The sequence below is a fragment of the Chaetura pelagica genome, unplaced genomic scaffold (assembly GCF_000747805.2).
Source record: "Chaetura pelagica isolate M959 unplaced genomic scaffold, ChaPel_1.0 scaffold300, whole genome shotgun sequence".
Taxonomy (NCBI): Eukaryota; Metazoa; Chordata; class Aves; order Apodiformes; family Apodidae; genus Chaetura; species Chaetura pelagica.
In genome coordinates, this window is record NW_009951945.1 from 755,148 (window position 1) to 768,827 (window position 13,680).

At 42.1% G+C, this 13,680-nt stretch overlaps 1 protein-coding gene across 1 annotated transcript in view; it reads right to left on the bottom strand.

Moving 5' to 3' along the window:
• Positions 1–13,680, bottom strand: part of ERBB4 (v-erb-b2 avian erythroblastic leukemia viral oncogene homolog 4) — a 375,133-nt gene that overhangs the window by 177,908 nt on the left and 183,545 nt on the right. Inside the window, exon 5 of the mRNA XM_009996938.1 lies at positions 6,483–6,548. Coding sequence (XP_009995240.1) covers positions 6,483–6,548 — 66 coding nt within the window. The remainder of the gene's footprint in view (positions 1–6,482; positions 6,549–13,680) is intronic.

Consider the following 13,680-nt stretch of genomic DNA (forward strand, 5'->3'; position numbering starts at 1 on the left):
CTCGGTGCCTCTGCCCACAAGGCTCTGCAGGCAGAGGTTCCACTGAGGGTTCCCTCACCAGCATCGTCCTGCCTGTCACACCCTGGAAAGTCACTGCTCCAGCAGCACAGCTCCTTTTCCTCTCCCATGATTGCACCAGAGGCAGAGAGCCAAGGAGCCAAATGCAGGCGGATGCAGTCGCAGCAGGAAAAGAGGACAAGCCAGCACGCCATGGCCATGCACTGGCAGGATGCTGCTGAAAAGCATTCCTCGTGGCTGCTCCACAGCAATTTCATGTTTTGCTTAAACCTGGGGAGTTTCAGTGTGAAGCACCGTTTCATAAACAATTAGTATGAACCATCTAATTCACTCAATTGTATTATATTTACCTCAGTGTCAGCCGCTGTTGAGAGCAGGTCAAAATGTCCACCACCACTATATAACCATTGATTCCCCACGGAGGAGGTTTCCTGGCTCTCCAAAAACAAGCCCTGTGGAGGTGAATCCCCTGCCTCGAGGGGAGGAAGGACCTGCCCGGTGTGCATGCTCACAAACCACACTGGCCACCCCGGGCATATTTAGAAAAGGTAAAGGTCTTCTTGTTAACTCACGAGCTATTACTTACAGCGAGTCAAGACCTGTATGTGCAGGATTACACATTTCTTTCAAGCTGAGCTGCAGATAATCGTGCTTCCCTATGCTTCCTAGCTCAAACAGCAGTGGGAAACAAGCTCCGACAATAGCAATGGATCTAAGCAATTTACTGACATATTTTCAGCAATTTTCACACTATTAGGCTATGACAAAATAATCTAAATTATTCACCCTGCACTAGAGCCTTGCTGTAAGTCTTGTGCAATGTATAAAGTTACAGATATTGTAATTAAAAAAACCTAAACAACAAACCTTAACTTAGACTACAACAATTTATTCCAGAGTATGTTTTCCTTTTTAAAAAAACAAGAGCACTCCCCATACCAGGGCTGACCTGCAGGGCTATGGCCCCCTTTTCAGTGCAGTACTTAAACACCGTGCCTTCAGTAAGCATGCTCTGCTTATTATTAGGAACCAGATTAATGAAAGTCTCTACCATGCTGTTCAGGATAGGGAATATTTTTTACTTTTTCTGATGCCTGGGAAGTTATAAAGTGGTTTGCAAAACTGACAATTACAGCAAAGGTTTGTCACTGTTCTTCCCTAACTGTTTATTTTCTGGGAAAGCAAACCATGCCAACAGAAATGCCAACATTTCTTTCTAGGAAAAGGCCACAATATACTATATTTATCTTCTGATTCACTGCATGCAGTATTTGCATTGTAACTGCTATTGAGGGTCCAGCTCTGAGGAGCTGTCAGTTATCTTCAGTGGCAACACACATCAAGACAGGGAAGAGCTTAGTGGGCTCTGAACATGGGACTCACATGCAAGACAGTTTGCAGTGAAGGGTTTTCCCCAAAACAAAACACAAGGCAATACTATGTCCTGAAACAATCTTAGTATTGATAACAATAACGATAATTAACATAGCTCAACAGTTCAGCTTCCTGCAATTACTATTGTAGGGTAAACCTATAGAAAATGTGCGCAGCTGCACTGCTTTAAAACGATAGCAAGCTTTTTAAAAAAAAACTTTGTATCCAAATGAAATAAATTGATGTTCTTGCTGTGACTCGAGAACCTATCCAAAAGAGTGATATGTAAAGGTAAATATTACCCGAAATACCAAACTGTATGTTCAAGCTAATGCATGTTGTTGGAAGGCTCCTAGAGAGGACACGTGGCTTGAGATGGTGCCAAGAGGAGAGTGAGGACAGATGGTAGGGAACTGGGCAGCAGCTGCAAACGGGCACTGTCAACCCAGAGCAACCCTCTTGCAAGCTGAGAGTGGAGCAAAATCAACCTCCTCCTGCTCCTACTTAGAGTGGACACTGCTCACAGGGGAGGTGGTAGACTAGGGTTATCAGGAGCCCTCACATCACGTACTTCTTGCAGCCCAGACAGACATGAGATCCAGGAATTCTGGACTGGGACCCCAGAGGAATTTAAGGTTTCTTCACCCAACATAACTGTAAGGACAGCTGAGGCCCGAGTTTCCAACCAGAAGTTTTAGGGCCAGCACAACTACCCACCCTGATGACTACTGTCCCTTTGTGGGATCTCAAGAAACCTGAGAGTTTGGCAGCACAGAACTGCCACAGTTGAGGCTGGGACAGCAAAGGACAGTGGCAAACACCAAGGTCTGGAAAAAAATGCGTGATACATTGGGAAAAAAAAAGTTCTTGAATATGAGAGTGGTGGATCACTGGAACAGGTTGCCAAGAGAGGTGATGGAGGCACCAACCCTGCAGACATTCAGGGTCAGGCTTGATGGGCTCTAAGTAACCTGGTTTAGTGGGAGATGCTCCTGCTTATTGTAGAGGGGTTGGACTAGAGGACCATTAGAGGTCCCTTCCAACCCAAGACATTCTATGAATTTCTAGGGAAGTGCAGAACACTGTCAATCTCTGCTAGTATTTCACCATGATATAACAATAATCCGTGTTGGGAACGGGGTGAAATGGGCACTTCATATACGTGTGCAATTAAACAGTCTCTCTTATTGTTTCCCTTAATCTTCAATTATGTCAGGGCACTATAAATCTATGAAGGAAAAAATGGGAAGTAACTGAAATCAATGAAGAAGTCTTATGAACATGTAAAGTTATTAGAGAAATACAAGGATTTTAATTAAAGATGCTGGCTCCAAGCAAAAATGCTGGGTTACCCTGATTGATCCGAGCTGCTGGTTCAGCTCTTTCTGTCTCCCCCACCAGGCTCCCACTTGCCTTTTGCTGCTCTAATTGGGTACTTACTGCGTTGGCACCTTCTTCTTCTCAGCAACATCAGCTGCACAAAGACTGTATAAATACAATTATGCTCAGGCCAAACTCCTGTGCACATACACAGTCATGGAGCATTTTACATTTGCTGAATTTTAATGTTTGGGGTTTGATTTACAGGCTATTTGCCTTTTTTGCTTTCCCTTACTTGGGCCTATATTTGAATATCAATTGTTCTCTTTTGTTTCAGTTACATTCCTATAGGACAAAGTGCATCATCTGTCACTTTAATAAAATAATGTATTCAATTTGTAAAAGTTTCAAACCGGAAACAAAGAGATTTGGGCCTTGAAAGAAGAGAGGGGTGGGGGTAACATATGCAAGCACTGCTCTTTGTGTTGTCTGTGTCCTGGGTGCATTTAATTAGTGCTAAATTAAATTATTATTTTTCCTTAAGTTGAACCTGTTTTGCCCATGACCTTAATTGGTGCAGACCCCTCCTTGCCCTTTGCCTCGACCCAAGAGCTTCTAGCTGGCCTTTATCCTTCGCATCCCAGGGTGTGTGGGGAGTTGAGTGAGTGGCCACGGGGCTGGTTCTTTGCTGTCCTGTTAGGCCCAAACCACAATAACTGCATAAACCAGTACCCTGAAATTACATCTTGTGTACCTCCTGATAGAAGACCTTATTTTAAATTTCCTATGAGTTTCCTTGTTAAATATGTACATTTTCTTGTCACATTTAGGAAGGCATTTGGACAGAGTCAGATGCAGGTGTTGTTTCAGACAAGGTTAGAAGTACAGAGAGACATTGCTGCAAGGCAACGTAAGAAGAAGCTAGGTAGATTATACTCATGCAAAAAAACCCAAAAGGATTTTCATTTTTTTTTCCATATGCAATTTGAAATGAAAGACACAGATTAAGATCTTTTATTTTTTATCTTTTTCCAGGCATATCATTTAAATCTTATCTTGGGAAGGGGGCTTATTAGAACTTTTTGCTTCAGTGACTCAATTAAAAAAAAAAAGAAATTATTAAAATGGAGACGTACCCCTGAGTTGTTTCTAGGAACAAGATAGTTTGTCACTGGGATGCAGTGCATCTGAAGTATTTACCTACAGGTGTTTGAAAGACATGAATGCTCAAGGTGACCAGGTTATGGTGTACACAGTGTTTGTGATACCATTTATCAAATGTTATCTAAGAATAAAATGTATGAGCTTGAAAGCCAGGCTTGTTTTTATAGTCAGAAAGGAAGGCAGGAAAAGCTTAGCACCATGTTTGGAGTCCCTACCCATATTCTTATTCTTTGCTAAAAGCGGCATGTGGAAAAACACATTTGCAGGAGGTGCAATGAAAAAATGCCCCTTGCCAGCCTAATATTCTGTCTTTTCCTTAAATCCTGCTGTTTAGCCAAGGTACAGCGAGGTCAGAGATGCAAAGAGACAGTATATTATATAAAATTAACTCCTGCTGGTGATAGTCAGAGGCTGCAGAGTGTGCTGGAAGTTAAAAGGCTGTAGAGTAGCTATTGCCAATTAGGAATGTGTGATGTGTGTATCTCCCTGGAACTTAGGTGGCATGTGTCTTTTCATAAGGTTATTATTTTAAATCCACGGTTTGCCTTAGCCTGTGCCCACTGTTAGGATTTGAGAGGGCAGTCACTGTGAAGAGAGAGATAGCTGTCACTCCTGGAGCAAACCTACCGTGCAGCTCTGCTAAGCTTCTGACTTCACAACGCTGCAGATAAGTTTTTCTCTCTGGTATTACTACATTAATCCACCAAATGATTTCACTTATCTGAGAGCAGTGCTTTGTAGAGGTTCAGACCATGGGAGCTGATCCTGCCACACAGACATCTACAACCACACAGTCCAGTTGAACTTTCCAACTTTAGATAAGGCTGGAGCCTCTGCTTGCTGGAGCCAAGGCCTGAGCCAGGATCACATCATCCCTATAACTGCTAAGGTTTTTCAGAGTTCTTAGATAAGGTAACCACCTAAGGCCCGAATAAGTCTACTCAAATTTGGATTAAATCCCCAGGTTCTTACAGAGTTACTAGTTTTAGTAGACAAACAGGCCTCTCCTTAGGACAGAGAAAGAACCAGGATTGATTAATTCTAACCTAACCATGATACAAAATAATTTGGTCAGTTAGGGTTTAAGATCCTTTCCATAAACTTGATGTAAGGAGGCTTTCTGAGCACTGACTTTGGGGCTTTCATAAAGACTGCCAGTGAAGGAAAGGAGATGTAGTAGCTCAATTCTGATAGAGAAGAATCTGTTTAGCACCACTGTATCTGGTTCACTACACAGTTACTCCTACAGTCTGTCCTGAAGCATTTTTAATCACTTGTGCAGATAAAGCTCAATATGAAACAGCAGTATAAGAACATGTTAACTGTAGCAGAGCTGTAAGTGTCCTCAGCATTGCCAGCAACTTCAGCTGATGCCCCTGAATGAAAAGCAGTGCCCAGCCCAGGGGCAGAACCTCTGCAGGCCTGCAGCTCTGTCACCTGTGTCACTCGCTTTGCCACCAACAGGAGGTCAGCTTGGATTTTCTGCTCCTGTTCACTCATAAAACATTCATGTCAAGCTGACTGCCAGTTCTCATTTCCTCTTTTGAAAGGAAAAGAGAAAGGAAGAGAAAAGTCATAGTTGCACTGTTCTTAATATTTCCAACAAAAGAGGCAGATGGCATTGGGCTATCATCAGTTCAGAGAGTTAGCTGGTGTCCTTACTTGACAGCAGTTAATTTGTCACTATCCCTTCCTCCTATCTACAGCTCAGCCAAGGAAACAAGCACAAGCCAGAGCAGTGCTCTCTGGGGTAGATATCAGCAGCCATTTCATTTCCTAGGAAGAGTGACTACAGTAAATGCAATCAATTTCCACTCTCTGAAATTTCAAATGAAGGAAATTTTAAGGATAGCTCTATTCCTGGAAGAAGGAAAAAAAGCAAAAACCTTGTAGGAAAAGACAGCTCTCAATTATATTTGCTAACATTGTGACTGCACTTCTAGCTCTCTAGTGCCTATCTCAAGGAGCTGAAAGTGCAGAAGGAAGAAACTCTCTCACTATAGTTCTTTTTTATTCATTTTCATGCTCTCTAAATTCAAGAGGACAGACCAACACTGTGAATGAGGCTTCACTTACTACTTCCTTCACAAAAAAAATCTATTATTCTCTCATTCAGTACAACTCAAATACATTCTGAGTTATAATAAAAAGAACAATTTTGCAAGACAACAAATATTCCCAGACTCCCACTGAAATTAACAGAATGTTTTGGCATTAGGAGCTTTGCAGCATCACACCATCATTAAAGATCTCTAACTCTGCACTGTAGCTTTTTTCTATTCCTGATGTATTAATGTCAGTACATTTCAAAATAACCATCAATATTCTCAGGAGCCATGCTCTGTGTTGCTGGCAAGAAGTGAAAAAATTTTGAAGTTAGCCTAACTATTTTTTGAAAGCACAAGGGAGGAAAGAAGATACATACATTCATATGGGTGAAAAAAACCCTAGATCATCTGTAGGTAAAAATACAGAGTAAAAAACCCTGAAATATTTTAAAATTATACTAAAACCAGAATTTATAGTATTCCTTCACAATTATAAAATATAGGAACCCTGTCACATCATTTTTCAGTCCTTCGTTTCTCAGAGTGTTGCACACTTACAGGTCTGGCAGTGATTCTCTGTGGGTCCCCAGCATCGGCCTGTGCAGGACTTGTGGCATCGACCACCTTCAGACAGACAGACAGAAAAGAGACAGAGATGAGAAATGTGGCTTCCTTTCATTTCTTCGACACCCAGCAATTGCTGAAGAGGAGGGTCCGTCTTGTCTTTGGTGGATTTTAATGCTTCACCAAGGTTAAAACACTGCCTGTAAAAAAGACGCAGATAAATAAACAGAACTGGCGTCAAACATAAACGAAATAGGGGTGCTAAGCACCTAAATACCTCTCTGCTACCTCTAATGACTGGAACATTTTAAAACTACAAAAGATGAATGTGTCTGGAGGACAGAGGGATAATTGCATCACCTAGGGCTATTGTTATTGCTCTCTATGTCATATATGAGACCCACTCACTCCTCCACAGGAGGAGGGATGGCTGTGATATTGTGTGACAATATCTATGGCATGTTCAGTTTCATCTGAACGATGGGGTGATACACTCAGTGCCTTTAACTTAAACCCAGCCCCTGACCCCAGAAGCTTGCACGGTCTACATGTCCATTATCATGGGAAAGGAATGTTCCCTGTGCAACTGCTTCATCCCAGCAGCCGCTAAACTCGCAGGAACTTTACTTTTCTAACTGCTGGTTCTCTAGCTGCCTGTGCTTGAGCTTCTGGAGGACCTCATATGATGTTCTACATTGTCCTTCCACGTGTTGACAGGTTTAGGACCTCAAGAGAGAAGGAACTGTAGGTGCTTCCATTGTAAAATACAGATGGAGGAGTTAGTAACAGTGGCTTTTACAAATTGTTACAAACTGCCTAGTAATTGCTGACTGAAACCCACTTGGACTGAAGAGGGAGTTGAGTTCACATCGTCCATTTCATGGCTCAATGCTGGTCTCTGTGTGAGGAAATGGAAAGCAGGCAGAACTGGAATATTCTCTTCTGGCTGCACCCTAGGTTATTTGGGAAAATGCTTGGGCAGTCCCACACCAGTCCTGACTGTAAGTGAATGGAGACCTTATCTTGCAGCTCCCATGCAGACGTGGCCAGAGCTCAGCCATACTCCTGCTCTTAGTGCTTCTCCCCCCTGAATGCCAAATACTCCCAGAGCTCCTGTCTCGCTGCACCTTGTGCCCCAGCTGTGGCAATGTCCGAGGTGTGTTGCAGCCAGGCCCTTTCCACCCAGCCAGCCCTGAAGGGCTGAACAGAGCAACACAACAGTGGCATTGTTAAAGACTGTGCACAGTCCTTATCACCACTCTTTTGACCACAGGAGTCTAACCTCATCTTTGATTAAACTTTTATTCATCACAGAATACCGCTGAGATTCTATTAAGCTAATTTCCCCTTTGAACCTGATCCAGAAGCTTACCTTTCAATCCTATATTAACAGCAGATGCAGTTAACATTGCTTCATTACACTAAATCAAATACTTCCCACATGCCCTGATGGGAGATAGCGGAGAAACTGCAAAATGCCTCTCAGCTAAGGTTGGATCACCCCAAAAGAAAACTCTGGTCCTCTTATACCTGTGAGACATGATACAGCTGAGCAAACCCACCATGATAGCTGTGAAAATCAGACTTTCCATCACTGCTTTTCCAAAGCTAAGGCTCTTCCTTCAGCACTTGCACAGCCTTCCCGGAGCTATCGATGATGTTTGCAGGGTAATTACCACACTGGATGCCAGCTACCTTGTTAGAACTACCAGCCCCTTGCTGCATTCATGTTCATTTAAAGCACTTAGACTGGGGAAGCATTGTTGCTGACATCACCAGCACATAATTTGCTGTCACATTCTGCCATCTGTTTATTCAGATCACAAATGTACTATAACTACATAATGCAAACTCATTCTGGCTGACAGGGAGGGGACTCCATCTGGCATGAATAATGCAACTTTAATCAGTAATAATGATTATGATGATTATTACGAGACTACTGGAACACTGTGCAGAAAGCAAATAGATCCGTATTGATTTATAAGAATGTAAGTTTAAAAAGAAGGTAAGGTAAACAGCAAATTAAAGGAAGAATTTTAACACAGAAGAGTCACTAAGATGAGTTTGTTTGTTGGCTCTGGTGCTCACCCAACTGAATAAAAAAGATCCCTAGGAAGCCAGCATTATAAACTGGCTAGTCCACAGACAGAGGTGGGAAAGAGAAGGGGCAGAACCCCAGATGCACGTTTAAATAACCTTACTAACACTTGTTTTCCTTGCTCCTTACCTGTGCATTCCTAATCCTGCTGGACCAGCTAGGAGGAATACAACCCATAGACAACAGGGTGTCCTCTTGCAAGACTATTTGATACCTGATCCTTCCTTGTGGTCAAAGCCCATGCCTGTCTCTCTTAAGGGGTCTGGAGTTCAGGGATAAAATCTTGCAGCTAGATGCAGTATAGAGAAATGCACAGCTCTCAAGCATCCGCATATTCCTGAAGGAGAACAAGGCACGAGCTTGGCCATTTCTTTCTTCCTCTTTTGATCCCTGGATTCTACCTCCTTCCAAAGCATATTATATATACTGGGCTTTCCACTGCAGTATGTGCAGTGAGGTAACACAGAGAAAACTTTAAATGATCACTACAGAGGCCACCCACACCCCTGCAAAAGCTACACTTCATATTTGAAACTCTGAGGTGCTGAGCTGACACTTGGAACAACCAAACATATTCAGCCCACTCTGCTCCTCCTGGAAATAAAAGTGATCCAGAGTGTTAAAAAATAATTTAATTTTTTTTTAAACTTGCATGCCTGCTTCCTGATACATGACTTTGTTTGGCAGTTTCAGATGATAATTTGCATTTAAATAGAGATATTTAACAATATAGCAAGAAAAGGCTGCCAGTTTTCTTTTTTCTCATTTCTCAGTTCAAAGTATCTGCTTCATTGTTTTCACTTTTCACAACTGCACAGACACAACAGGAGCTGAACTTGTAGGGAGTGTAGCTCTGAATTGCATTGTTACATGTCCTTTTGAAGGTCAAATATAGTGAGAATTAATGACAAAAAAATAACACCTCCATCCAGATAGTGTGTTTATATTGGTTTGTTTGTGTAAAAAACAAAAAACCACAAATAACAAACCACTTTTGTTTCTCTCACTAAGACTCTCAGGTTGCCCAAGGAAGCTGTGGCTGCCCCTCCCTGGAAGTGTTCAAGGCCTGGATGGGGCTTGGAACAACCTGGTCTAGCAGGAGGTGTTTCTCACCATGGCAGGGGGTTGAAACTAAACGATCTTTAAGGTCTCGTGCAGCTCAAACCTTTCTATGGTTCTATGATAAGAACTGGTCCAGATTCTGCCCTCACATAACTCACTATTTCATCTGCTCTTCCCCACTGTGGCAAGGACAGATTGCCACCCATTAAAGATCAACTCTGTAAATCAAACACAAAAATACTCCTGTGGAAGTCAACATAAATAGCCAGAAGCATAAGGAACATGCATCTGACGAACAGGTCTCATAAGTAGATCTATATTTCAGGCTTAAACAAGAATAAATCTATTGGCCCTAAGACTGATGAGGTCCTTCAAATAATTATACTACTTCTTACAGATCTTTCTGTATATATTTCTTAGGATGTTTAGATTGTAGTGAACCAACACATGAGACAAAATTTATCAAACAATCCTTGGCATAAAATAATTTCTTCCCATTATTCCTTGTGTCTCCAAAATATTCTAAAACCCTCCAATATACAGCAGGAAGAGCTTAAATAAACAACTAATGAAGAAATGGCAAACCATGAAACTGCAAAATTGTTCTTCTTTTTGTTTTGATGCAGCAGAGATTAAAGAGGTAGAACTCCTTCCTATTATTTCCTCCACTGGTTCTTGCCATCAAAAGACGCTGACTGTCCTGAAGTCCTGGTGGCAACTGGTGGGACCTAGGAACACTCAGCTGCAGTGAAACAGCCCATCTGTAACCACTCATCATACACATTTGTATCCATACTCAATAGGGATTTGAGAACTAGCTTGAATTTGGCAAAAAAAAAAGAAAAAGAAAAAAAAAGTAATTCTGCAGATCTCTACCTTGTAAACACTTCCTTGCCCATTCACTTAATTCTTGCACATTAGTGAAGGCATATAAGAAAAAATGTTGAGGTTTTTCTCCTCTCTTCTGAATTAGACATGGAGAGAAAGAACCTGGAAATGTCCCCTGCCTCGTTCCAGATGTGACGCTAGAGTACATTGCTGCTCCTGCATACTAGCACTTCTTTGTATACATGATGACATTTTAGTCATTAGATTGTAGAGGAGGAGGGAAGGAGTTAAAAGAAGGTTTACATAATTTTTTACAGGATTTGTTATGAAATCTAAGTTTAGAAAGGTTGGATTCTCACTGGAACATGAGAATTAATTTTCCTTTGGCAAATTCCATGCAGCAAACCAATGGCTCATCTTCCCGTAGCCAATACTACCACAACAGAACTTCATTATGGACAGTGGTGCAGAGAATTGTTGTTGTAACTTCCAGGATGAAGTGTTATTTGTGGGAGATGCTTCTGCTTTCCCAGCTGGGGAAAATCACAGAGTGTAAAAACATTTGCTCACTAGCTTGGGAAAGACCAAGGTTACTACATCCTTGTACTTTCCTGAGAATTGAGATGGGCTTTCCTTTGGCTCAAGCCTGACTGTATTATTTCAGGAACAGTAAAACCACAAAGGATTAAGTTACTGACACAACAAGAAAAATGAAGTCCTCCTCTTAGCTCGAAGCTCAGTGTAGTCAAGAGAAGAAACACTGAGCCTTCCCCATCAGCTATGCCAGCTGCCTCAAGCAGACCTCCTCAGTGGGAGGAGGAAAACAGAAATAAGAAATGTTCTTACTTTGAACAAAGCCTGCATTTACAGATGGTTTCTACCAGGTTAATAAATCATTAATAAATGTTGGCATACCTGCAACACGCTGATACAGAAGTGCAAATAAACACAGCCAAAATAAAGTGGCTTTGATGGTTACAAGCCATTTATCTAACAGTCTAAAATTAACTATCAAAACACCCATAAATCATTCATTAGCTTCTGTAAGTTACTTATAAACTCACCCTTCACCTAAAAAATCCACTCCTGCAAAATGCTAGAGATGCTATATCATAAGTTTCTATACATAATCAGCCCTAAGGTCCAAGAAGTTCCAAGGTGTACTCTGCTGCAGTCTCTTCTTCCCATCGATTAGAGGGGACAGAAGGTTTAAACACACTTGTGCATTGTTGTTTTAGGCAACTAAAACGCCTTAGATTTATGCATGAAGAGATAGCCAAATCAAAACACAATTCAAACACAGCAGCACAGCATTAACAAGAATTAAAGATACTACTGTTGTGATGGATTGTTCTGCCCTTATCAGGCTGTAATGCTTTAACTGTCCTTGTCTGACTATTCATATTGTCACACATTCATTCAGTCAGTCACATGTCTTTGTTAAGTAAAAATAACTTTGCATTTTCTCCAAGCCCTGTGCTAGCCTTCAGATCTCTCCTGTTGATTTGAAAGTTAATTACCTAACAGAGAGTCACACTTTCCAGGATTTCCTTTCTTCATGGCAGGAGAGACATGTTGCAAGAGAAAGTAAAAGGAGAAAATGTCTTATAGAAATATCTAGTCCTCAGTCTCTCTTCCTCTCTGTAGAAGTATTATGGGACACAGGAATGCATGGGTCGATTCCTCTGCTGCTATCAAACTATGTTGCTTTCACTGATGTCAGATGACTTCACTTTGGGATGTATCACCAAATGGTTTTCCAACATGGGATTAGACCCATAAAATTCAGGCTTTTCTTTAACAAGCTGTACCTGCAGTGATATAGTACTGTTGTTGTGGCAAGCAGCAGCACTTCAACTGGCCTTTCTGTCTTGTAGCTGTACTGTTACTTCTACCCAGAAGTCTCCATGCCCCATTGAAGTTCCCTGCACAAATATTAATGGGATCTCTTTACAGTGGGGCTCAGAAACTCTTGAAGCAAAATCCCTCTAACCATCACCTGCAGTAGGGACTTCCACCTCTGCTGTCCAACGCCTTTATCTTTCCCTCCTCTTCCTCAGCAGATAGGAAGAGAGACATACACAAATGGAGAGGGACTCGAGCACAGGCAGCTGAAAAAAAACTGGCAGGGGAAATGGACCTGGGAAATGAAAGCAACCCAAGAGATAGACCCTGAAAGACAGGCACAGGGAGAGATATGAGGACAGTGAGAGTAGGGAGAGGGAACACAGATAACACTGAACCAGCACAGGAGAAAACAAAACCTGAATACCAAAGGGGGATGCAGGCGCTTGAGTAATGTGGGATGGAGACAACCCTTCCGTGCACAGAGGGAGAGGGGATCTGTTGAGAACTGTGAAATCACAGGTTATCTCTAGATACACCAGTGGCAAGCAGCTGGGATTTTAAGGGAGATTGGCCACCAGAGGTAAATGAATAAATGGAAAGGCAAGAAGAGCATGTCAGCAGAACCAAATGGGCTCAGGCTGGTGGATTCGTATCTATTGCTGACAGCTCTGAGCTGATAGGAAGCTCACTGTAACACTACTTCAGCTGCTACAGAAAAATCTCTTCAGGCCACAGTAACAACTACAGAAAGGGACCTGAGGGGGGTAATGAAGACACTGGTGATTTTTCTCTGCCTGCTGCAGACAGGACTGGTAAGACTGTATGCCTCGATGCATTAATTGGGGGTTTAGTCATCCACACAAAATAAAAACCTTCACATATGACATAGTCTAAAACTTTACACTGATTAAGCAATTAGGAGCTATTAATTATCACTGCTTATAGCTGTTAACACAGAGCAATGTAAGTTAATTTCCCCCACTGTGGTGGTGAATTAGTTCCAATCAGCATCAAATGCCTTTCTGAACACAGACACAGGGATCCTGAGCAAATGGGGAGACACAGCCGGAAGGCTAAAAGGATAGGTCAAGTCATACCTGCTGCTTGGCAGGCTCATCAAGAACAGCAAGCCCTTGGGAGCCTTTCCTTGTAGTCATTATTGTTAAAAAAATATATTCCCATCCAGTAAGCCACAGATAAGCCCATCCTCACCGACTTGCCGCAGAACCTATCTGCTCCTTATCAGTAGAGCAGCTTCATCTCTGTCCAGTGGGGGTCTACATTGGGGTGTAAATGGAACATCCTCCTTCACATGGACCATCCCCAAAGCACACAGACCAACAGCTCCAAAGC